We start from the raw sequence: 26,048 nt of genomic DNA, 5'->3' as shown, positions 1-26,048 counted from the left end.
ACTGAGACAGGGAACTTGAGACCAGGCATGATGCTCTCTAGCTTCCAAACCTGGCCTCCAGGATGCAAGGGGCCAGCCTGGCCTGGGAGGCAACTTTAACCTGGGAACAGGAGAGCTTAATTTACAGTGTGGTTTGTGAAAGGTAAATATTGTCACTCACTGAGACTATGCAGCATTTCCTTACCATCATCCCTTATTGTTTTAAGGAATGGTTGGGTGAAAATTAGCCATGTATCTCAAATATCAAGTGCAACAGAGGGGGCTTTCACTAAGTGATTGTGCAGCCCTATAGGCTTTGATTTCTTGAGGAGGAGATAGCGTCACTGTAAAAGAGTTTAGAGAGAGTGGAGTGATTTACCCAAGTTCATGCGTTTGGGAACACTACTGTGCAGCTTTTCAAAAGTAGAAGTGATTATTCATTTTCGTATGTTTTTGTGTATTTTAGGTGGAATATAGAAGTTTTCCAGGTTCCTCACAATCAGAGGTGAGCTATGCATACCTAAAATATACCACCATCCTCTCTTTATTTGTGGATAATAAATGCTTTTTCAAGAATTTGACACTTAGGATCTTATTTTTCAGATTATACAAGTGATACAGAATTTAACCCGTCTCTTATATAGCCTTCAGGTAACTATGCTCCTCTCATTTTTGACCTTGTGAATGTTTCGCTTAATGCAATTTACTTTATTTGATGATTCCCAGACTTTAAAAATTAGAACATTTGTGAGGTAGTAAATGATCTTAAAAGAGTGCCAACCCCACTGTGACTCAGCGAGATGTGTTGGACTTCACCTGGTTTTGTAATCACGAGGCAGCACCGCTGCTACATTTTATACCATTCTCTTCTGAAACCATAAAACAGTTCATATCTTTAAAAAATACTGATGAATATGACCTGTCTTGAAGTTTACAAGGAAACTCTTAGGCGAGTGTAGCATGACTTCACATTTTCTGGTGAAAACTGAAATTCACACCTAAACTTTTTTCACTTCCACATTTTGGCCAGAGGCCTTTAGAGCAGTTAAAGAATTCATATGCTCCTTCATTCCTTTGTTCATTCATCCACCCAACATCTATTGTGTGCTCTCTATGTGCCCAGCACTATGCAGAGGGCTGAACACACAAAGGCAAAAGAACCACAAAGCCTGTGTCAAATGACTCTCTATCTGTCAAGAAAAGAGGCATAAACATTTCACTTGTGTTTAGAATGCTAGATTTGGATGATTCCTTAGGCCACACACAAATTTGTGGACTCAAAATATTTTTATATTATATCAAAGCAATGGTTGTACCGTAGACAATTTTGTAGAAAAATTTGAGGATATAAATAAAATAATGCGATTTTGTAGAAAGAGTTGTGTTGGTGTGTTTTCCTCCTGTTTGTTAGGATCATTTTACACACAGTCTTGCAGCATGTCCCTTCCTATGTCATCAGCGATTATTCTATAGCACAATTGTTAATGGTTATATAATGTTCCAGTTTATGGAATTTCTACAATTGCTCATAGTTTATACTTTTGTTTTAATAACACTCTAGTGATAGCTTTATACACTAATTTCTTTGAACCTACCTGAGTATTTCCTTAGGATTAAGTGCCAGTGTCTAGTAGACACTGCCAAAATAATCAATCAACACCCCTCTCTTCTTCTCCCATCTAAGGACTAACCAGGACCTACCCTGCTTTTGAGATCAGATGATATCTAATGCTTTTAGGGTGGTATGATTGTAGACACCTCTCTACTTCTCCATTTGAAAATTGGTCAAGATATCTGCTTATCTTAATTTTAGTTTTTTTGATTACTGTTAAGATTAAACTTTTTTTCTACTGGTTTATTACCTAGTCCTACTTCCTATCTCATACCTGTTGAATATTAAAAGAGAATAAAATTAAGTTTGATTTTAAGGTTTTCTGAGAAAAAAATGTAAGGTCATGTTACATTTCACATTTTCTTATTTGTTCTTCAACTGCATCAAGATTTCTTCTCTGATGTTCTGTTGATCATCTGCCTAGTCTTGCTCGAGTACCACTATCTTAGTTAATAAAGTTTTGGATTGTATTTACATATATCACAGTGCTAGTTTCCTCTTATTACTTTTCTATGCTTATCTGTATGTCCTTTCATATGCACTTTAGAATTACTGACAAGTTTTTTACCTTTCTACCAAGACTATTAAATTAAAATCTCATTATACAGGGCAGAGCACAAGTATACAGTTGTGAGTATGCAAAACATAGTTTATTCTTTTATTATTATTTACTGTATTATCTTCCATATGAACAACTATAAACCTACTGCTGCCCCACCCTATATTTATGAATTCAGTTGGGGAGAATTGGTACCTTCGCATAATTAGTCCTCTTGTCTGAGAACATGTTGTTAGTCATCTCTTATTTTATGATCTGCTGGGAAGCTTTATGATTATCTTCAAATAGGTACTTTTTATATTATTATTATTATTATTATTATTTTGCTAAATTTATTCCTAGATATTTATCTCTTTGGTCCTTTGTGAATGGAATATTTTTTATTATGTTTCCCCAATGGTGATTGTTGATAATAAAGGTATTGATTTTTATGTTTATTTTTTAACTGGCCATTGAATTTTATTTTTTGATTTAATAGTTTTTCTGTTGATTCTTTGGAATATTCCAGATAGAAAGTAAAATGAAAATAATGTATAATGGTTATTTTTCAATAATTATATCACTTCTATTTTTTTTGCTTACTGCTTCAGCTAGAACTTCTGAAAATGCATTAAATAACAATGGCAATAGTAAGCATTCTTGTTCAAGATTTAGTGGGAACACCTTTACTGTCTTATATTAGACATGCTGGTCTGGGATAGATGTTCTTGAGATTGAATTTGATATGTAAAACAAATATTCTTTCCTTTCAATTTTAACTGAGAGGGGATATAGTTTGACTATAGCTCATTGACTTTAGGAGATGAAAACATTTCGCATCCTGGCTTTTGCTGTCTGATGAAAACACTTGCAAAGTCATATCCCTTCTTTTCAACTTGAATGTAGCCCTATATGGATTCAATGTTCAGAAAAGCCAGGTGGCCTGGCTGGTGGTGGCACAGTAGGTAAAGCATTGACCTGGGATGCTGAGGTCCCAGGTTTGAAACCCTGAGGTCACTGGCTTGAGTGTGGACTGATCCGTCTTGAGTGCAGGCTCACTGGCTTGAGCATGGGATCATCAACATAACCCCAGGTTGCTGGCTTAAGCCCAAAGATGGCTGACTTGAGCAAGTGGTCACTGGCTCAGCTTGAGTCCACCAGTCAAGACACATATGAGAAGCAATCAGTGAACAAGATGACACAACTACAAGTTGATGCTTGCCATCTCTCTCCTCTCTCTCTCTCTTCCTATTTGTTTCTCTGCCTCTTTCTCTCTGTCCCTCAAAAACAAAACAAAACAGCAAAAAAGAAAATCCAGGTGACCTAATTTTTTTTTTTTTTTTTACAGAGACAGCGACAGAGTCAGAGAGAGGGATAGACAGGGACAGACAGAGATGAGAAGCATCAATCATTAGTTTTTCGTTGGGCATTGCGACACCTTACTTGTTCATTGATTGCTTTCTCATATATGCCTTGACTGTGGGCCTTCAGCAAACCGAGTAACCCCTTGCTCGAGCCAGCGCTCTGGGTCCAAGCTGGTGAGCTTTTTGCTCAAACCAGATGAGCCCGCACTCAAGCTGTCGACCTCAGGGTCTCGAACCTGGGTCCTCAGCATCCCAGTCCGACGCTCTATCCACTGCGCCACCACCTGGTCAGGCACGTGACCTAATTTTTAAAACACATTAGTTTGAAGCAACATGGGTTTCTCTTAACTAAAGCTTTTCAGCTGTTCTAAGAATATGGGCTCTGCGAGCTATCTGTTCATGGCATAGGCATCTCTTTTGAAGCTGAGTTTCTTATATATGATTGAAGTTTTTACATGAACATTTTTGAATCAGATGAAAATGAAATTTGACCGCTATATCAGGACAGAAGAGTAAGAGATTAGGTGTAGGCAAACCAGAAAGGAAAGGACACAGATTTACTCTAGCAAAGAAAAGAAGTGAATTGGAAATTTTCCTCAGTTTGAAAAGCAAGTGCTGTTTTCTGTCCTAATATAATGTCAACTTTAAGTGTGAACATGAATATTATTCAATCTTCAAATTCCACATCTCTGCTAAGAAGATAATGGTCTTATTTCAATTATTAAATAGATATGAAGAATACTTTATGGCAGTACTTAGTCTAATCATAACCCCTACATGAGAGTTATCACTGCCTATGGTTGTTTTGATATATAAAATATTGGATTCTTGTTTGTTTCACTATACTGATGCCCTGAGGATTTGTTAGACTTAACTGATGATGACACTTTACAGTTTGTCTACCCAGATCCTGAGAGTCCTGAAGGTCTTATTATTTCCTTTATTCTTAAGATTTTATTTATTGATTTTAAAGAGAGAGGAGAGAGAGAGGAAAAGGCAAGGAGGTGGGAGTAGCAGAAAGCATCAACTCATAGTAGTTGCTTCTCATATGTGCCTTGACCAGGCACACCCGGAAATTTGAGCTGGGAACCTCAGCATTCCAGGTTGATACTTTATTCACTGTGCCACCACAGGTCAGGCAACTTGTTATTATATATTTAAAGATCAAAATAATTAGTACCTCTTCTCAATGATCATTGTCTTCTTTACAATAACTTGTAAAAGGCATTAATCAAATATGTATGTGACTTTGAAATTTTAAGAATTCTTTTCAAATTTAAAAACATGAATTGTATATCAAAAGGCCCTAGTGAATACATTTTTGAATCTTATTCTAAGACAATTATCAATTTAAAATATACCTTGATTCTTTAACTTTTTAAAGTATAGGAAACTGCTAATCTAACAAAGACTCTTCCAGCATCTGTTACATAGACAGTTTTAAAAATTCTTAGGAAAGAAAAATGTGATCTTATACCTAGGAGAGTAATAATTTCTCATAATGAGTCAACACACACACACCTACCCAGTATGTGGCCATTTTCAATTTGTCCCCTTTGTGCTTCTTTGTACTTTAAGTGGGAACTTTTAAAATTAAAAGCTTCCAAGGGCATTTACAGAGATTTTTTTTTGTTTTGTGGAATCCTTCCAAAACTTGACAATTATTTCCTGTGATGCTGCCAAAGTTTTCATAGGCAGATACTGTAACTCAAAATGTTTTTTTTTTTTTTAAATCTAGTTGGTAATGTCCTCTGGGCTTTAAAGTATCTATGTTTCCTTAATCATTCCAGCCTCCTGTTAACAATCTATTAAACAAATGAGTTCCAGCTTAGTGTTTTATGCATGATCTTCCTGCTCTAATATGAAGAAATAAGAGTAACAAGACTAGCTTTACTGCTTACACATCCTAAATATGATATTAACTGCTATTCCTGGGCATTATACTAGAAAAAGATTATTTACTGAAAGTCTACAAGTGGTTGACTTTTATTTTTATTTCTTCATATATGTAAGATAGCTTAAGTAATTTCTGGTTTGAGACTCAAAAAAGGATACTACCAGGTTTACACAGATTCTTAACTTCTCAGGAATTCTGAAAGAGTGTGAGACATAGAACACGAATATGGAGTCATATGAATTTATGTACTGAATTCTTATTCAGAAGGTTTGCTTAAATATGAACCAAAACCCAGCCATGCACCCCATTTCCAAAGGTGAGGGATGAGTATTGCTTTTGTATATAAATTCCCGGGTCATAGCACTGGGGACAGTAGATGAGCCTGTTCGAAGTGCCAAGGCTGGTCTTTAGAGGTCACTTAGACAAAGGACAGCAATAGTAAGAGAAAAAACATTTAGTCACGCTTTTTGTGCTGAGAGGTAGTTCCAACTCAAAGTGCAAACAACATAGAAGCCTCCTCTTTCTTCCCTTCTCCCCGGACAGGCTGCCTTGACCATCCAGAACAGCCACATTGAGATCCACAGGCTGGTCCTCCAGCAGCAGGAGAGCCTGGGCCCAGGCCCCTCACTGCGAGGCAGCCCCTTTCAGGACCAGGAGAAGCACCTCACCCTGGAGAAACGGCGTGAGGAGCTGGCCAACATCCACAAGCTCCAGCACCAGTTCCAGCAGGACCAGCGGCGCTGGCACCGCAGGTGTGACCAGCAACAGAAGGAGCAGGAGGCCAGGGAGAGCTGGCTGCAGGAGCGCGAGAGGGAGTGCCAGGCACAGGAGGAGCTGCTGCTGAGGGACCGCGGGGAGCTGGACCAGCAGCTCCGGGAGTACCAGCAGAACCTGGAGCGGCTGAGGGAGGGCCAGCGCCTGGTGGAGAGGGAGCGGGAGAGGATGCGTGCCCAGCAGAGCCTGCTGTGCGGTTGGAAGCACAGCCGCCAGAGCAGCCTTCCCGCAGCCTTTTCTCCAGGAAGCGCGGAGGTACGGATCTTCTGTGCGTGCCAAGGCCGTGTCTAGGACGGCCTCTTCAAAGACAGGCTTATTTGTGGTTGTCCTGTCATTTTGCCTCATGTGTAAGAGCTCACAAGAGTTATTCAGTATGCAGGTAGCAAAAGCTGGGAACTTTCAGAGACAGTGCATATGCACCTTGATTTGAAGTACGGGAACTTGAAAGGCCTAGGTGTTGTTGGCTCACGGGCTTATTATAGATGGAGAGGCCCTTAACCCAAGGACGGGAGCAGACTCCAGCTGTCCCTGTAAGGTGAAGGTTGCCCTGGGGCACACTCTCTGGGAGAATGCTGTCTTTCTTGTAGTTGAAGACCCCTCTTTATGTGATCTGGTCTTAGACTTCTGGATGGGTATACATTTTAGTAGATCAATTAGCTATCAATGTGCATTAAAGATCCTGAATTTAGCAAGTATAATACTATTCTGTTATTTCAAGTTTATGCTCTTTTTGACACAGTAAGTTCAAAATCCCTTTCACTCTTACTGGTTAACAGGAGTATACCAGTTAGTGACCGGGCAGAGCAGAAGCTTGTAGAAGATTGTGTCCCACATGCAGCCTCTCTAGCCATGCTTGACAATCCCGTTCGTCCCAGAAGTTCACTTTTCTGTGCTATGTGCACATATGTACTTTTTCATTGATAGTACATAAAGTTATAAAACTGATAAGCTTATAAGAACGATCTATCATATCTGACTTTCCTTTCAAGTTGGCTAAATTACGTTTATTGCCGATACATGTATGTATGAATGAAAGTTTTCAATGTTTTTATTTAGCAAAAGTTAAGTAAAATTCTTAAAATGGAACATTTCAATGGTAGAGAACGCTACTGATCTTCCTTCCTCTCTCTCTCTCTCTCTCTCTCTCTCTCTCTTTCTTTCATTCATTTTCCTTTAAAGACATACTGTGCATAGCAAATTGAAATTTTCAGTACTGGCTCATTAAAAATAGCGTGAGAAATAGTCAAGGGTAATATTTTTCTTGATTTTTATAAAACGTTGACTGCTAAATCCTATTAGAAATAGTTTATAAAACTTGTTCAAACACCTGGAGAAATATTGTTTTTTTTTGGTTTTTTGTTTGTTTGTTTTTTGTATTTTCTTACACAGGTAATAGAACTTAATCGATCTGAGAGTTTACGTTATGAAAATTCATTCTTCATAAATGAAGCTTTACTACAAATGTCATTTAACACTTACAACAAAGCGACTCCATCAGCTATCCACCAGGATGCCTCTTACCCCCTGACTATATCTAATTCTGATTTGGTAAGGACTAGTGAAAATCAAGTAGAGCTCAAGACAGACGTTTCTCAGCCCTCAGGTGTCAACCATGAACTGTGGACAGCTGCTGAGTCCTGTCATCAGACACCCCCTCTCCACCAAAACAGCGAGGATTCTTGTAAAAATGGTAATTAACACTTTAAGCATCATCTGTATAGTTTCAACAAGAAGCTGTGTCTCAGAATGGTTGGCTCTTCTTTAGGATCAAATCAAAGTGGGCCCTAGAATGTGAATAAATTGGTGTAGATAAGCTGGAGTTTGTGGCACAAACTTTTCTTTGGGGAAGTCTGGGCCCTGCCATCACTTGTGAGTAGCTAGACAAGTGAAACAGTGGTTAGAAGGCTTACAGGATTCCAGCAAGATGTTAGGACCAGACAGGGTTTTTAGGCCCATGGGTTAAATGATAATTTTCTTTTAAAAGTGAAGCAACTTGGTATTTGTTCCTCATTGTAGACCCTACTGCATCCAAGTACATGTATTTGAAATATCTCAGAAATAAAAGATATGAACAGGGTGCATGATAGGACTTCATTGTCTATCAGGACAATTTTCTGTAACATTAGTGAAAGCTGTACTGCTATTAAACACCCAAAATGAAACTGTTAACATTATTTGTCATTGTTTAAAAAAAAGGTATCTTGTAATAATGAAATTTGCTAATCCCATTAAAGTATTTGCCAAATATCAATGAAAGACAGCTCAAGTTACCAACTCCACATGACTCCAAATGATTTAAATCTAAACCTATTATAAATAGTTTTCCATGGGATATGAGGTAGGGAATTAGGAGAACTTGAAACCTCTGTACCAAAAAACAGATGGCATGCAATAGAATAAACAAATGGCTGGCCACATGGATGAGAAATAAATCACCGACAGCAAAATGTTTTAGAAACATAAAACAAGCAGCAGCATAGTGCTCTTTAGAACTGAACTGAGATTTGTTTCCATGCTTGATATATATTCTTAGTTTGTCAGTAGGATAATTTTTCAGCAATGGAAAGTTTTGAAGGTAGCTTTTCCGAAGTATTATTACTAACCCAAAAGATGTTGTTTTGTAGTGTGTAATTCTTTAGAATCATTGCCAAAATGTTCTTATTTCTTGTCAGCATATAGGAGAGAATGAAATAGTTCTTAAAGTATCACTTCAAATATTCTTTAAATAAGAAAAAGATACAATGAAATAGTTCATTAGAATTAAATAAAATGGAGAATCAGGAAGAATTTATAAAATGTAACAACTTTAATAAATTATTTTGCAACATTAGTGGGATGGAGATCATACTGCAGAATGCTTTTTCTAGGTATGTGTTGCCTTGCTGTTTTGATTCATTAACTTGCTATTTCCAGTGCCTGAGATGTTTTTGTCAGTGTGGTTTTGCATAACGGCTGTGGTATATAATCCAGAAACTCAGTTTGAGTTAAAACACATTCAACTTTCGTTTAAAAGAAGTATTTCTCTTATACTTTTTGTATATCTCCCATCTTTTTTTATTGCCTTGTGCTTCAAACTAGAAAACTTTAAACATTTGGCAGCACACTTGCAGGAGATAGAAAATGTACTCAGGAAATAAACAGTGGTTATATACAAAACCAGTTCTCCACATGTGAGGAATTAGGTATAGCCAAGGGAAATGCTGAGGAAAGTGCTTACACTTCAGATAGTGTGTGCCCAATGTAGGCCAAGGACATTCAGGGCATTGTCAGACAGGAAAATCAACTTTGGCCTAAATCTCTCACTGAACACCCTGGTGTGTGTAAATAGGGATTAGATCAGAAATGCAATGTGTGCTGTTAAGCATTGGAGTTTTGCAACTAGTTGAAAAAAACCCTATTTATATTTGTTTACTTAAGCGTGATAGCAGTTCCCTGAGGAAAGAAAGAAAGTCAGAGATTAGGAGGTGATAGGGAAGTGGAATGAAAATTGGATATGTATTCTTAAAAGGGTTGTCAGGGCCAGATAAAATTGTTTGAACCAAGCCAGAGGCTTTGGAGCTCATGTAATTGAAAGTAGCACAAAATAATGCCTTGATGTTGGTCTTCGCTAGAGCCTGAGCGTGCTTCCCCGTGTTTTCCTGGGCGGTGAGCGCTGGGCTGGGTGAGGCAGGCCCAGGGTGTGCCGGTGGCGGGGACAGTCCCTGTGCTGGCATCGAGGACAGTGCAGGGCCATCTTCCCTGCTTTCACACCTTGCTGCTGAATCTTTGGGTGAGTGTTCATCCAAACACTGAGGACCCATAGCTGACAATATTCTAGCTCACAACATTTGTCTCTAATATTCTTGGCTGGCGTTTTTGTTAAATGTGGATTTAACCGTGATCTGATTAATGCTACACTGAAGGTTTCCTGTTGGCCAGCCTCAGGGTCAGCTGTTTTCAGGTAGCTCCTTAGAGATCTGCTTGCTCTCTTGTCTGGTCCAGCGCTGGGTTCATATGACCAGCTCTGGTCAGTGGAAATGTGAATTTCTGGAACAGTATAGCCAGACAGAAAAAAATTAACTGTAAATAAAATTCTCAGATATGTGTAGCTGTCACCTAGACTGGAATTTTCATCAGTTGATTCAGTCCAGCCTCACCAGATGTCTCCCTGAGCTCCTTGGGCTCTGCCTGTAATTGGTTTTTGAATTGCTCTGTTACCACCTCTGCCACCAGCAATTATACCACACTTACCAAATGTCAAGTGCTGCGCTAAGGTTTGACACAGAGAGACTCATTTAATATGAGTCTCAGCAATATGCTGAGATGTTCTCTTATTACCTCCATCTGAGTGGGGAAACTGAGGGACAGAGGGGTTCGGTGACTTGTTCAAGGTCACACAGCTAGTATAGCAGAGCCAGAGCTGGCACTGGGGAAGACAGGCTCTGGGGTCAATGCTCGTAACCATTACACTGTAAACTGCTAGTTTCTGGAAAGCTGTTTTGAATTGTGCTTTTCAAAGAAGGTAGAGTAGAAATAGAATAACTCCTGTTGTCACATCTTGCAGGATGTTTACAATTAAAAGCCAGAGGTGGTGGTGGTGGCAGCAGTGCTGGTGTTCTTTCCCTCCTTCCCCTTAATATAACTACTTGGAAAATATTTCTAGCTCTTCTACTTATTTACTTATTTATTTATTTTTATTTTTTGTATTTTTCTGAAGTGAGAAGTAGGGAGGCAGAGAAACAGACTCCCACATGTGCCCAACTGGGACACATGCAGCAAGTCCACTAGGAGGCGATGCTCTGCCCATCTGGGGCGTTGCTCCATTGCAGCCAGAGCCATTCTAGTGCCTGAGGCAGAGGCCATGGAGCCATCCTCAGCACCGGGGCCAACTTTGCTCTAATTGAGCCTTGGCTGTGGGAGGGGAAGAGAGAGATAGAGAGGAAGGAGAGAGGGAGGGGTGGAGAAGCAGATGGGCACTTCTCCTGTGTGCCCTGACCAGGAATTGAACCTGGGACTTCCACAAGCTGGGCCTACACTCTACTGCTGAGCCAGCTGGCCAAGGCCTCTAGCTTTTTTGGGTTGCAGTGGACAATGCTTACATGGGTTCTTCAGATATCATAAACACCCTTTGGTTTCACCTTTAGCTCCACTCTTCCCAGAGGACACTTTTTCTTAGGGATAGTTTCTCTAATTGTGCCTGATGATGTTATTTGTAAATATTTTCTGAGGTAGCGCTTTCAAAAACTTTACTCTCTAGTTTTGGAAGTGGTTTCATGAACAAAATTCTTGGATGCTTGAACATTAAATCCTAACTGGTTTTATTCATAGAGGAAGAGATGGTTGGCTTATGAACTTAATCTGCATTCCTCTGAGGGACACTAGCCAAGAGTACAGAAGATTTGAATTTCTTTAAACAATATAGTCCCTGTAGAACAATTGCTATGTAACTGGCCCCATGAAATACTCAGCTACATTACTCTTCTCAAAGACCAAACAAACAAAAGAATACTTTATTCCTATGAGGTGTTTTTTTCTTCTAGCTTTAGAATTCCAGCACTATTTAGTCAATGCATCTATTTTTGCATTTTTTATTAATCAACAGAGAAAACAATTATTGTCTGAAAATTAACCTGATATTTTCTTAGTCCCCATTTTCAGTTACATTTTAATCTATACCTCAGTATATGCAGGTTACCTAAAAAGTTTCTTTTCAATGTAGTTAAAGCGTTACGATCTTACCATGCATATGATAAAATTTAAAGGAGGAGGCAGATATTATGAGGTAGTTATGTTGATATTGGAAAAAGATAACAACTCTATGTTTGAATTCCAAAACCATATTTCCCTTTACTAAATATATTAGAAATTGGTGCCCATCAAACTATTTTCAAAATTCAAAGCATTATATTCAGAATATTTCACTTTGGCAATGATTTTTTTTTTTAAATGCAGACAGCCATGTTGAACTTTAAATGACAGTTTTTTACATGTGAAAGAAAATAGAAAATGTCTAAATAAAAAGCGATGTTGTAGTTAGTATTTAAGTAAGTCTGTAGGAAGTGAGTATATGATCATTTCTACTGTTTTATAAATACAGTCATTTCTCACCATATCGCGGTTCACTTTTCACGGTCTCACTGTATCACGGATTTTTAAATTGTATGTATCTTAACTTTGTATTGCGGATTTTTTTCTATATTGCGGGATTTTGCGGCATATAGGTATTTTTATATATTTATTATTTTAATTATTTGTGGTAAAATAAGCATTTTCTAGAGTTTAGGAAGTGTTTAAAAGCATAGGAAGTGTTTATAAGAGTGTGGTAAAGGTTAAGAACAGTGTGGGAAAGGTTTAAAAAAGTAGAGGGAGTGTTAATAAAGCTTTAAATTATATATAAATAATAAAATAAATATAAGGTCCCTTCTTCGCAGATTTTCGTCTATTGTGGAGGTTCTGGAACCTCACCCCTGTGATAGATGAGGGTGTTCCGTAATTTAGAAGTGGCACCCTATTTGTGTCATCAATGTGGAAGGAAGCTTTGCCAAAGACCTTTAGGCAATTTCCCATAAAACTGAAACTGGCATGAGATACTATAAACTTTAGTGACAAAGGTATATTTGAAAAGGCGATGTGCCCTGGCCAGTTGGCTCAGCAGTAGAGTGTCACCCAGTGTGTGGAGTCCTGGGTTCAATTCCCAGTCAGGGTGTACAGGAGAAGAGCCCATATGCTTCTCCTCCCTTTTCCCTCTCCTTTCTCTCTGTCTCTCTCTTCCTCTCCCACAGCCAAGGCTCCATTGGAGCAAAGTTGGCCCGGGTACTGAGGATGACTCCATGGCCTCCACCTCAGGCGCTAGAATGGCTCCAGCCGCAACGGAGCAATGCCCCAGAGGGGCCGAGCATCGCCCCCTGGTGGGTCCCAGTCGGGCGCATGCAGGAGTCTGTCTGACAGCCTCCCCACTTCTAACTTTGGAAAAATAAAAAATAAAAGGTGATGTATTAATCTGCTAGGGCTGCCATAATAATGTATCACTGACTAGGTGGCTTAAACAACAGAAATTTATTTCCTTACAGTTCTGGAGGCTGGAAGTCTAAGACCAAGGTATGTTGGTAGAGTTGGATTTTCTGAGGACATCTCTCCTTAGCTTGTAGAGGATTGTCTTCTTTCTGTTTCCAAGTGGTCTTTCCTATGCATGCCTGTGCCCTAATTTCGTCTTCTTCTAAGAAGGCCAGTCATACTGGATTAGGGCCTACGCTAAGGACCTCATTTAATTAGCTCTTTGAAGTCTCTATTTTCAAATATATTGTGAGATAATGGGGGTTAGGATTTCAATATTTGAATTGGGGGACATACTTTAATCTTAACACGGAAATTTCACTTGCAATATTTTTAGGTGTCATGAGGATTTTTTATGAATATACTGAAGTTGACCTATAATTTACTTACATTGTGAACTTTCTTTTATTTGGTTAGGGAAATGAATTGAACTTTGTTTTTAAAAAATATTTTTATAAAAATAGCATAACATAAAATTGTGATAAATATATACATCTATATAGTTATAGGTGTCTGTTATTAAGCCTGTGTCAACTCATAGAAATTAGAGCAGAAAACATTGAGTATGTGGATTTATTAAGCTCTCTTTCCAAACCTAGGCCTTAATTGGGGGTTTTGGTAATTTTGAGCTCTCTTTGTGATTGGGAAGAATAGTAGATGCTTTTATATTGGATTACTTAAATGAAACCAAATCTGAAGGGATGGGAACATTTGTGATGACATCAAACTATTATTCAGATATAACTATGGGAGTTTAGAAGTCAAAATTGGGAAATCATTAGGCACTTCTTTATCTTCTAGAATCTTGATTAACACTTTGGGTAGCATTTTAAAGGAAACCAGAATATTGCTTGCTCTCAGTAATCTATGTCTTGACGAGAATATAAAGAATTGGGCTCAGAGGCTTAATTTTAATCTTTTTTACTGACTGGTGTAGATGATTGACTTTCTCCTTTTGCAGATTTTGTACCAGGAAAGGGAAACATGCCATTTGCTTGTAGAGCCTGGTGAACCACGGGTGCTGACTGCCAACCTCCCGATTGCATAGTTCTCTGGGGGCAGATTGACTGTGTGAGCCAACTGGGCCAAGGCCATCCTGCCTTAGCGCAGAGCCCAGTACACAGCAGGAGAGTAAAGCCAGCAGGTGGGTGGATTCTGAGGTAGCCAGCCAGCCATGTGGCTGCCTGTTCATCCCTACCTCGGGTTCCAGCTCAGTTTGAACAGGCTGCTGAGGTGGGAATCCACTCAGTATGAATGGTTCCACAGGTTAGGCAGGACTTGGGTTTTATCCTTAGCTTTAAACATGAAAAACATATACATACATGTACATATACACATGACTCTAGTACAGTGTGTATTACATTCTCAAAGTAATGAAGGGTTGGGTTTGGAAGGGAAGTTTGTAACTATTAATATATCAAACATACTTGAGTCTTAACTGTTGGTAAGACTCATGGGAGAATGACCCAAAACTGCCAAAAGAAGCATCGCTCTGTCCACGATCAAAACCTGGGGACTGTCTCCTTCCTTACCTCTATGTCCATTCAATCATGAAGATTCTATTATGTAGGACTTACTTAAAATATAGAGTGTTCAGCTGAGGACATATATTATGCTTCCCTATGAAGAATATGGCCATTTGCTTCAGTAGGTGACAAACGTTTTCTTAAAGGACCTCATAGTGAATATTTTAGCCTATTTGGTCTCTTTTACCTGTAGTCAACTTTGCCATTGTAGCTTGAAAATGACCACAGACAATGCATAAAGAATGAGACCAGCTATGTTCTGGTAAAACTTTGCTGATAAAACAGGTGGTCTGACTTTTTATCTCTCCACTTAGATTGAGGAGGTTATATTTCTAGTTTGGAAGTATCATTCACCTTTGGGTGAATTAATGTAATACAACATGGCACTTCATGCCATTCAAAAGCACATTTGACTTTATGTTCACATTTGTTCTTTACAATGATCTTGTGAGATGATGTTTACTGTCTCTGTGTTTCAAATAAGGCACCTTTTCTTTTTCACATTTTATTTAGTCTGTGAAAAGAATGAATTTAGAAAAATAGAATCAAATGTATTGGATGGAGTTTAAGACCAGTGACTTAAAACTTGGAGAGATGTTTTCCCCCAACTTCAGCTCCCCAAATCCTGTGGTATGTTACAGAGGGCACCCTCTAATCATGAGGCTAATGAGAAGTTAGATACCAGGCATGGGATTGGTTGTAAGAAATGGCTATGCATCAGGGCTTCTGGGGGAATGCAATGAAAGTATGAATGCCTCTCTTCAGAGATTCTGATTTGGTGGGGCTTGGCCAAGGCCTGCAGGTTTCTATATCTAACATGCTCCTTAGGTGATTCCAAAGCACCCAGCACCTATTCCTGCACTGCTAACCTGGAGGGCTGGACTTGATGTAGAGAGCCTCAGTTCAAGGCTCCGGTGGCTGCATGACTCCTAAGCCTCAGTTTCCTGCCTGTACAAGAGAAAGGAGTGTTAAAAGAACAAAACAGACAAAAAATAGAAAGGAAGAAAGGAAAGGAGGGAGGAAGGAAAGAAAAAGGAAAGAAAGGAAAAAAAGAAAGGAAAGAAGGAAAGAAGGGAGGGAGGGAAGGAGGGAGGGAGGGAGGAAGGAAGGAGGAGAGAGAGAGAGAAATAAGAAAGAAAGAAAGAAAGAAAGAAAGAAAGAAAGAAAGAAAGAAAGAAAGAAAGAGAAAGAAAGAAAGGAGAAAGAAAAAAAGAAAGAAAAAACAGAAGGAAGGGATGGAGGGAGGGAGGGAGGGAGGGAGGGAGGGAGGAAGGAAGGAAGGAAGGAAGGAAGGAAGGAAGGAAGGAAGGAAGGAAGGAAGGAAGGAAGGAAGGAAGGAAGGAAGGCCTAGCATGTTCTGGGAACCAATTAACATCAACTTTCTTACTTTGTACCTTCTGGAAATAACTAATTTTAATTGTGATTCAGAGGTGGCCTGCTGATAAAAATGAGAGTGTCTCCTAAATGTCAGCAGGAAAAATAGTTTAAAATATGATTTAAAAAACAACTGTAAATTGGGGAATGTTTTACTCAGAATGAAAATGTATTAAAATACAAAGGGTAACTACCTTTCTATGTTGGAGGCATTGGTTATTTTATCACCAGAACTATCCTGGGGAGAAAGAATTGAAAATATAGCATTTTTCTTCATCCATTCCTCTTTGTAGAGTAAGAAGTTACCTCGGTCAACCATGTTTTCAGAACGATATGGGAGAAATTTCTGGCAATAAGACCAAATATCGCAATTTGGGGTGTAGAGTGTCTTTATCTACAGAATACTCAGCCCTCATTGGTTGTAGTATATCAATATGTTCCCTGGAAAACTAATGGTATGTAGGTTCTTTGAGTGGGCTTTCCTACTAGAAATAAAAGGTTGAGAACAGACAACAGGAGTATTTTTGTTTAAAAGATTTCTCACTTTAAATTCTAAAAGTGTGTTCTGGTTTATGACCTTAATCTCTTTTTGAATTCAGTTATTCTGAATCAATCTATCCTTGTTGTCCTGGTTAAACTGATAAAAAAAAAACAACAACAAGGTTCAGAATCACTGGGAAGCATCTTTTATTAGCACTTATCATAATTGAGATTAATTACATGTGTAATAATTGATGTAATGTCTGTCTTCCCCCATGAAATAAGCTTCATGGGGGCAGAGAGCTACGTGTGTCTTTAATTGATCTATTACAAGCACCAAGCACAGTGTTTGGCATATAATGAACATTTGACAAATATTTATGACGTGAAAGAAGGAGTTAATGTTCGCACTGTTTAGCAGAAGTAAAAGCAATTCTGAACCTGAGCTGTGGAGTCTGACTCGACTGAGGCACTGAAAGAGATTGAGAGAAGCTGCTAGAGCTCTGTGTGGAGTGAGATGGTGGTTAGCCCAGGCACATTGGACACGCACCTAGCTAACTGGATCCAGTGAATTTCAAAACCTTTTGTAAGATGGGTGTATGTTAGGTGCCATTTTTCTTTTTTTGCTTATTTTTGACATTCTGTATTATTTTGTATTAGTTTCAGGTGTACAGCATAGTGATCAACTACACTGCTCACAAAAATTAGGGGATACTTCAAAATGAATATGAAGCAATAAAATATCCCCTAATTTTTGTGAGCAGTATATATAATTTATGAAGTGATTGCCCTGATAATTCTAATACCCCTGACACTATACATAGTCACGGCAGTATTATTGACTGTGTTCCGCAAGGTGTGCTTTTACGTCCTGTGACTACTCTGTAACTGCCAATTTGTGCATCTAATCCCTTCACCTTTTTCACCCTGTCCCTCAACCCTCTTCCCATCTGGAAACCCTCACTTTGTTCTATCTATGAGTTTGTTTCTGTTTTGTTTATTTTGTTCTTTAGATTCCACATATAAGTGAAATCATATGGTATTTGTCTTTCTCTGTCTGACTTATTTTACTTAAGCCTAATACTAGAGGGCATTCTTAAAATGTAAAGGTAACTGCAAGATTGTTTGCTTTTTTATTTTTTTATTTTTTATGTACTCTTTTTCTTTAATTAAATTTAATGCAGTGACATTGATAAATCAGGGTACGTATGTTGAGAGAAAACATCTCCAGATTATTTTGACATTTGATTGTGCTGTATACCCCTCCCCCAAAGTCAAATTGTCTTCTGTCACCTTCAATCTGGTTTTCTTTGTGCCCCTCCCCTCCTGCACCCCTCTCTCCTTCCTTGCCCCATCGCCCCTCCCCCCACCCCCCACCCCATTGCCATCACATTCTTGTTCATGTCTCTGAGTCTCATTTTTATGTCCCATCTATGTATGGATTCATATAATTCTTAATTTTTTCTGATTTACTTATTTCACTCCGTATAATGTTATCAAGGTCCATCCATGTTACTGTAAATGATCCAATGTCATCATTTCTTATGGCTGAGTAGTATTCCATAGTATATATGTACCAAAGCTTTTTAATCCATTTGTCCTCTGACGGACACTTGGGCTGTTTCCAGATCTTTGCTATTATAAACAATGCTGCCACAAACATGGGGGGAATTTCTCCTTTTGGAGCCATTCTATGGTGTTCTTGGGGTATATTCCTAAAAGTGGGATAGCTGGGTCAAAAGACAGTTCGATTTTCAGTTTTTTGAGGAATCTCCATACTGTTTTCCACAGTGGCTGCACCAGTCTACCTTCCCACCAGCAGTGCAGGAAGGTTCCCTTTTCTCCACATCCTCACCAGCACTTATTCTGTGTTGTTTTGTTGATGAGCGCCATTCTGACTGGTGTGAGGTGATATCTCATTGTGGTTTTAATTTGCATTTTTCTAATGATTAGTGATATTGAGCATTTTTTCATATGTCTATTGGCCATCTGTATGTCCTCTTTGGAGAAATGTCTATTCATTTCTTTTTCCCATTTTTTGATTGGATTATTTGTCTTCCTGGTGTTGAGATTTACAAGTTCTTTATAAATTTTGGTTATTAACCTCTTATCAGACGTATTGTCAAATATGTTCTCCCATTGAGTAGTTTGTCTTTTTATTCTGTTCTTATTGTCTTTAGCTGTGTAGAAGCTTTTTAGTTTGATATAGTCCCATTTGTTTATCCTGTCTTTTATTTCACTTCCCCGTGTTGATAAATCAGCAAATATATTGCTCCGAGAGATGTCGGAGAGCTTACTGCCTATGTTTTCTTCTAAGATGCTTATGGTTTCACGGCCTACATTTAAGTCTTTTATCCATTTTGAGTTTATTTTTGTGAGTGGTGTAAGCTGGTGATCTACTTTCATTTTTTTGCAGGTAGCTGTCCAATTATCCCAATACCATTTGTTAAAGAGGCTGTCTTTACTCCATTGTATTTCCTTACTTCCTTTGTCAAATATCAGATGTCCATAGAGCTGTGGGTTTATTTCTGGGTTCTCTGTTCAGTTCCATTGATCTATATGCCTGTTCTTATGCCAGTACCAGACTGTTTTGAGTACAATGGCCTTGTAGTATAACTTGGTATCAGGAAGTGTGATACCTCCCACTTTATTCTTTTTTTTTAAGATTGCTGAGGCTATTTATGTTCTTTTTTGGTTCCATATAAATTTTTGGAATATGTGATCTATATCTTTGAAGTATGTCCTTGGTATTTTAATTGGTATTGCATTGAATTTATAGATTGCTTTGGGTAATATAGACATTTTAATGATGTTTATTCTTCCTAACCATGAGCACGGCATATGCTTCCACTTGTTTGTATCTTCCTTGATTTCTTTTATCAATGCTTTGTAATTTTCCGAGTACAAGTCTTTAGTCTCCTTGGTTAAGTTTACTCCTAGGTTCTTTATTTTTTTGGTTGTAATAGTGAAGGGGATTGTTTCCTTAATTTCTCTTTCTGACTGTTCATTGTTGGTGTATAAAAATGCCTCTGATTTCTGAGTATTGATTTTATATCCTGCCACTTTGCTGAATTCATTTATCAGGTCCAGTAGTTTTTTGACTGAGACTTTAGGGTTTTCTATTACAATATCATATCATCTGCAAATAATGGTAGTTTTACTTCTTTTCTAACTTGAATGCCTTTTATTTCTTCTTCTTGTCTGACTGCTGTGGCTAAGACTTCCAGGACTATGTTAAATAAGAGTGGTGGAAGGGGGCACCCCTGCCTTGTTCCTGATCTTAAAGGGATTGCTTTTAATTTTTGCCCATTGAGTATGATGTTGGCTGTGGGTTTCTCATAGATGGCTTTTATCATGTTCAGGTATGTTCCCTGTATTCCCACTTTGCTGAGAGTTTTGATCATGAATGGGTGCTGGATTTTACCAAATGCTTTTTCTGCGTCTATTGAAATTATATATGGTTTTTCTCCTTCTTTTTGTTTATGTGATGAATCACATTGATTGATTTACAAATATTGTGCCAGCCTTGCCTCCCCAGAATAAATCCCACTTGATCTTGGTGTATGATTTTTTCCATATATTGTTGGATCCAGTTTGCTAATATTTTATTGAGGATTTTAGCATCTATATTCATCAGAGATATTGGCCTATAATTTTCTTTCTTTGTGTTGTCTTTGCTTGGTTTTGGAATCAGAATTATGCTCGCCTCATGAAAGGAGCTTGGAAGTCTTCCTTCCTCTTGAATTTTTTGAAATAGTTTGAGAAGGATAGGAGTTAGTTCTTCTTGAGTATTTGGTAGAATTCAGTTGTGAAGCCATCAGACCCCAGACTTTTCTTCGTTGGGAGTTTTTTGATAACTGTTTCGATCTCATTTGGTGTAATCGATCTGTTTAGGTTTTCTGATTCTTCCAGATTGATTTTTGTTTCAAGGAATTTGTCCATTTCATCTAGGTTGTCTAGTTTTTTGGCATACAGTTCTTCACAGTATTTTCTTACAATATTTTGTATTTTTGTTATGTCAGTTGTTATTTCTCCACTCTCATTTCTAATTTTATTTATTTGAGTCCTCTCTCTCTTTTTCTTGGTGAGTCTAGTTAAAGGTTCATCAATCTTGTTTACCTTTTCAAAGAACCAGCTCCTTGTTTCATTTATCCTCTGTTTTGTTTCTTTAGCCTCTATGTCACTTATTTCTGCTCTGATCTTTATTATTTCCTTCCTTCTACTACATTTGGGCTTTACTTGCTGTTCTTTTTCTAGTTCTTTTAGATGCAGGGTTAAGTTGTTTATTTGAGCTTTTTCTAGCTTCTGAAAGTGTGCCTGTAGTGCTATGAACTTCCCTCTCAGTACTGCTTTTGCTGTGTCCCATAAATTTTGAGTTGTTGTATGCTCATTGTCATTTGTTTCTAGGAATTTTTTTTATTTCTTCTTTGATCTCATTCTTAATCCATTCTTTATTTAACAACCTGCTATTTAGTTTCCATGTGTTTGAGAATTTTTGAGCTTTTCTCTTGTGGTTCATTTATAGTTTCATACCATTGTGATCGGAGAAAGTGCTTGATGATTTCAATCTTCTTAAATTTGTTGAGACCACTTTGTGCCCTAACATGTGGTCTATCCTAGAGAATGTACCATGAGCACTTGAAAAGAATGTATATTCTGCTGCTTTAGGGTGAAAAGTTCTGAAGGTATCTAGTAAATCGAGTTGATCTAGTGTGTCCAATAAGTCTCCTGTTTCTTTGTTAATTTTCTTTCTTGAGGATCTATCTAGTGATGTTAGTGGGGTATTGAAATCCCCTACTATTATAGTATCGCTGTTGATCTTGCCTTTTAAATCCATCAAAGTCTGCTTTATATATTTAGGTGCTTCTATATTAGGTGCATAGATATTTATAATAGTTATATGTTCCTGTTGGATTACTCCCTTTTTCATTATGTAGTGGCCTTCTTTATCTCCTACTATATCCATTGTTTTAAAGTCCAATTTGTCTGATACAAGTATTGCTACCCCAGCTTTTTTTTCATTTCCATTTGCACGAAATGTTTTTTCCATCCTTTTACCTTCAATCTATCTGTATCTTTTGTTCTAAGGTGTGTCACTTGTAGACAGCATATGTACGGATCCTGTTTTTTTATCCATGCAGCTACCCTATTTCTTTTGATTGGATCATTTAATCCATTTACATTTAAGGTTATTATTGATATGCAGTTGTTTATTGCCATTTTATTCTTTAAATCTGTATTCCTTTTTTTTTTTTTTTTTTTGTATTTTTCGGAAGCTGGAAATGGGGAGAGACAGTCAGACAGACTCCCGCATGCGCTCGACCGGGATCCACCTGGCACGCCCCCAGGGGCAACGCTCTGCCCACCAGGGGGCGATGCTCTGCCCCTCCGGGGCGTCGCTCTGCCACGACCAGAGCCACTATAGCGCCTGGGGCAGAAGCCAAGGAGCCATCCCCAGCACCCAGGCCATCTTTGCTCCAATGGAGCCCCAGCTGCGGGAGGGGAAGAGAGAGACAGAGAGGAAAGAGAGGGGGGATGGAGAAGCAAATGGGCACTTCTCCTATGTGCCCTGGCCGGGAATCGAACCCAGGTCCTCCACACGCCAGGCCAACGCTCTACCGCTGAGCCAACTGGCCAGGGCCTATATTCCTTTTTTGCTATATTCTTTTCCCACTTTGATCTTTTTACAACAGGCCCCTTAACATTTCCTGCAGCATTGGTTTGGTTGTAATGAATTCCTTGAGTTATTTTTTGTCTGGGAAGCTTTTTATTTTTCCTTCGATTTTAAATGATAGCCTTGCTGGATAAAGTAGTCTTGGTTGTAGGTTCTTGTTTCTGCATTACTTTGAATATTTCTTGCCATTCTCTTATGGCCTCAAGTGTTTCTGTTGAGAAGTCAGATATCATCCTTATGGGGGCTCCTTTGTAGGTGATAGCTTTTTTTTTCTCTTGCAACTTTTAATATTTTCTCTTTATCGCTTAGCTTTGGTATTTTAATTATGATGTGTCTTGGTGTAGGTTTCTTTGGGTTTCTCTTTAATGGAGTCCTCTGTGCTTCTTGAACTTGTGAGAGTTTCTCCTGCATTAATTTAGGGAAATTTTCAGCTATGATATGATTGAACAAAGTCTCTATCCCTTGTTCTTTTTCTTCTTCTTCAGGAACCCCTATGATGCGATGTTATTTCTCTTCATGTTGTCACAGAGCTCTCTAAGAGTTTCCTCAGACTTTTTGAGTCTCTTTTCTTTTTTCTTCTCTGCTTTCATGCCTTCATTTCAGTTGTCCTCCAACTCACTGATTCGATCCTCAGCTCTGTCTATCCTGTTTTTAATTCCTTCCATTGTGTTCTTTATTTCTGATATTGTATTTTTCATCTCTGACTGATTCTATTTTATACTTGCTATTTCTTTATTTAGGTGTTCATAATGACCATCCATTGTTGTTCTAAGTTCCCTAAACATCCTTACTTACAATCATTATTTTGAACTCTGCATCTGGAAGTTTGATTTTTTCCATATCACTCAGTTCATCTCCTGTACATTTTCTTTTGTGGTTTCATTTGAATTACACTTTTTTTTCTTCTCATTATGTCTGTGTTTGTGTGTTTTGTTTGTAGAGTTGGTTGAGTCCAGACTTGGTGTTGTCTGCCTCCGGTTTTCAGTTGTGTTATTTCTAGGTCTTCTTGGGTTGGTATCAGCTATTATTTGTAATCCACTTTCGGATTTGGGCAGCTTTGAAGTCTTGATTTGTTTGTTTTCTTAACAGGTGATAGTCTTGTTTACTGATCTCAGCAGGGAGCTTCCTTGAAACTGTATCCAGGAATGTGATGGGTGTAACCTGAGACTCTGAAGGCCTCTTCCACCAACTAATCTCTCTGGGGGCAGGGTGTTTTCTCAGCTTCAGTAGGGGGAGGTGTATCTCAGATCTCCATGGAGACCTGAGTTACTGCCCCTCCTCCCCACTTCTTGTTTTCAGCTGTGTCTTGTGCTGATTGGAGCTGGAGAGATGTCTGGAGATCTCTGATGCGGAAGCAGTTCAGTACTGTTTTGTGGGGAAGGATCAGTCCCTCCCCCAGCTATGGCCGCCTCCAGCACGGATGAGTCAGCTTTTTTTTTTTTTTTAGGTCGTCTCCTGCATTCCTTAGCCCCTCACAGTCTGTCCCTCTCTTATTCCTTTCCACTTGGGAGATAAGCTGGAGTTTTCAACACACCTCACTCCCTGGTCATCAGGCAAGTGGCTGTGAGCAGTATTTTCTGCTCTTTTCCCTGGAGTGAGATCCCCTCTGGGCTCTCAGCCTCACCCCCGCCCCCGTTCCTGTAAGCAGGGGAGATTCAGGCGCTCCCTACCAGGTTTGTTGTGGCTTCTTCTTTGCTCCTTGGTTTTTGAGAGCTGTTCTTGTAGTCCAGAGTTGGTTTTTCATGCTGATTTTTCCTAAATTGATTTGTATTCCAGTTTGGTGGTGAGAGCTGGGCGTCTGAGCATCCGCCTACTCCGCTGCCATCTTCCAAGGATCAAGATTGTTTGCTTTTAATACCTAGATCCTAGGTGGCAAACTTTAATTGCCAACTTTTCTTCCTCACTAATGATGAAATAAATTTGTTTACTGAGGTATGGTTCTATTTACCATTTTGGTATAGGTACTCTTTGTACAAATCTAGAGAGCATCTTTATATATGAGTTATTTTTCCATTTAGATCATTATACAAATTGTCCCATATGGCCATGTGTAGCAAATAAAAGCTTAAATGTGTTCTCTGTAAAATGTTTTAAGTTATTTTAAACAAGTAGAAATGCTTTAATTGCTGTCATTTTAGGAAGAAGGCACATAAACAATTTAGCATTTAATTGTTGTATCAGTAACTATTAGTCAACCTATTTGTTAACTGGGGCGTTTCTTTTTTAACCATAAAGTAGCTCGAACACCAGTAAATTAAACATGGGTAGCTAGCTCAACATTAATGAACCACTTTTGTAAACCATTTTTCTTCTGCTAAATCCTGTTTAACAGCCCAGTGTATCTCCCCAGGCAAAACAATTAGTGTTTGTTTAGTTAAATACACTCCTAGAATATGAACCAATTTCCCTGGCAGGACCTTCTCCTTGTCTGCTTTAAAATATTGCCTGAAATATCACATATTTATTACAGCAAGCTTAAAATTAAGTGTGTTGGCATCTTAAGAAATATATCCCTTTGCTTTTCCCCAGACGGACTGAAAGGCACCTATGTGTTCTCAGCTGGTCAGTCCCCAGACACAGCTGGCTGAGGGGAGAAGTCTTGTCCTGTTGCTTTGCTCAGACTTCAAGCCAGATAATAAATAAACCTGGGTCTGAGTTTTAATCTGTGCAGATGTTAATTTACCTTGATAAATCACTGTGGAGTTTCCTTGGATAAGGGACCATTCTCTTTCTGGATGATATTAATCTAATTTAATTTGATATGTTAATGCTTGGTTTTAAATTTTACCTAAGCAAAAATGTAGTCTTATAAAGTTTCCAGTTATGCAGGATAGGACTCTGAGCCTTTTGCTGGACAATTTCACCATAAGACTGTGCAGAATTATTTTCATAGTGACTCTTTCCCACAGTTCTCTTTGTGTAAGCTTCATTACATGAAAGCGTTTTCTTCCTATAGCATAACATGCAGCATGTTTGGATAAAATATAGAATATTCACATCATCCACCAGAAGGATAGGAGACTGTTTCTCTGGTGAATAGAGGCCATTTTGGAAGGAATGGTGCTGTAAGGCGTTGGGAGCAACATTTACAAGCAAAATATTGGCAGAGTTAATTTTGTTTAATGACCTGCTTCCTACCAGTGATCTTGGCACCCTGAGCAGTGATTTGCAATCAATTAATCATACAGAATGTTGTAACATTGCAAAAGGGCATTGCACTCTGAGTCTCATAAATCCACCAGCAACAGAAACAAGAATTACATGCTCAAAGCCCTCTTAATGTACAACCCAGAATAAGAAGGTGGTTTTTAACGTTCTGTTCCCTAACATGTCCTTGCTACTTGCTTGTAGATCCTGAGTTTTGAAGTTCCCACTTCCCAAATATTGCTTGGCCCTTTTCTGGGCTGTCAGTGTCGTAGTCTGTATGTGCTTGCCTCATTCAGTTTAGACACAGATCATTTAGACGAGAGGATTTTTCTTTTCTCCAGAATACTGGATGAAGGCTGTGGTTTTGGTTTCCCCCCCAAATTCAGGGCAGTCCTGCTCAACTGCAGTAAGCCATATTTTTGGATGTCTTAGTAGGAATGAGTCAGAAAGGAAGCGTGTTTCCATCCAGGGAATACAATGACATTTGCTAGAGGCAGATGGCATTAGATGGGATGGTGTGATATTAGAAGTCATGGAGATTTCACATCTTTGGCTTTGCCAAAAGCTTCTGGAAGCTGTGTGTTTAGAATCTTAGGCTTATCTTCTTGTCATTTCAAATGTGTCCTTAATGTTAACTGTTTAGCTATGCTG

The 26,048-nt window shown here is 38.6% G+C and overlaps 1 protein-coding gene across 9 annotated transcripts in view; it reads left to right on the top strand.

Annotated features, from left to right (window-relative positions):
- The window catches only part of ARHGEF28 (Rho guanine nucleotide exchange factor 28), a 373,409-nt gene that overhangs the window by 327,890 nt on the left and 19,471 nt on the right, over positions 1-26,048 (top strand). For 6 of the 9 annotated variants that reach the window (XM_066241314.1, XM_066241342.1, XM_066241305.1 and 3 more), the window contains 4 exons: positions 446-484; positions 583-630; positions 5,934-6,419; positions 7,554-7,854. In XM_066241314.1, the coding sequence (XP_066097411.1) occupies positions 446-484; positions 583-630; positions 5,934-6,419; positions 7,554-7,854 (874 nt within the window). Of the gene's footprint in view, positions 1-445; positions 485-582; positions 631-5,933; positions 6,420-7,553; positions 7,855-14,157; positions 14,341-26,048 lie in introns of all 9 variants that reach the window. The other 3 variants (XR_010726857.1, XM_066241335.1, XM_066241349.1) reach the window with 3 other exon arrangements.

This window comes from Saccopteryx bilineata, chromosome 1 (genome assembly GCF_036850765.1).
Source record: "Saccopteryx bilineata isolate mSacBil1 chromosome 1, mSacBil1_pri_phased_curated, whole genome shotgun sequence".
NCBI classification, from domain to species: domain Eukaryota; kingdom Metazoa; phylum Chordata; class Mammalia; order Chiroptera; family Emballonuridae; genus Saccopteryx; species Saccopteryx bilineata.
This window is presented reverse-complemented; position numbering and strand designations above follow the sequence as displayed.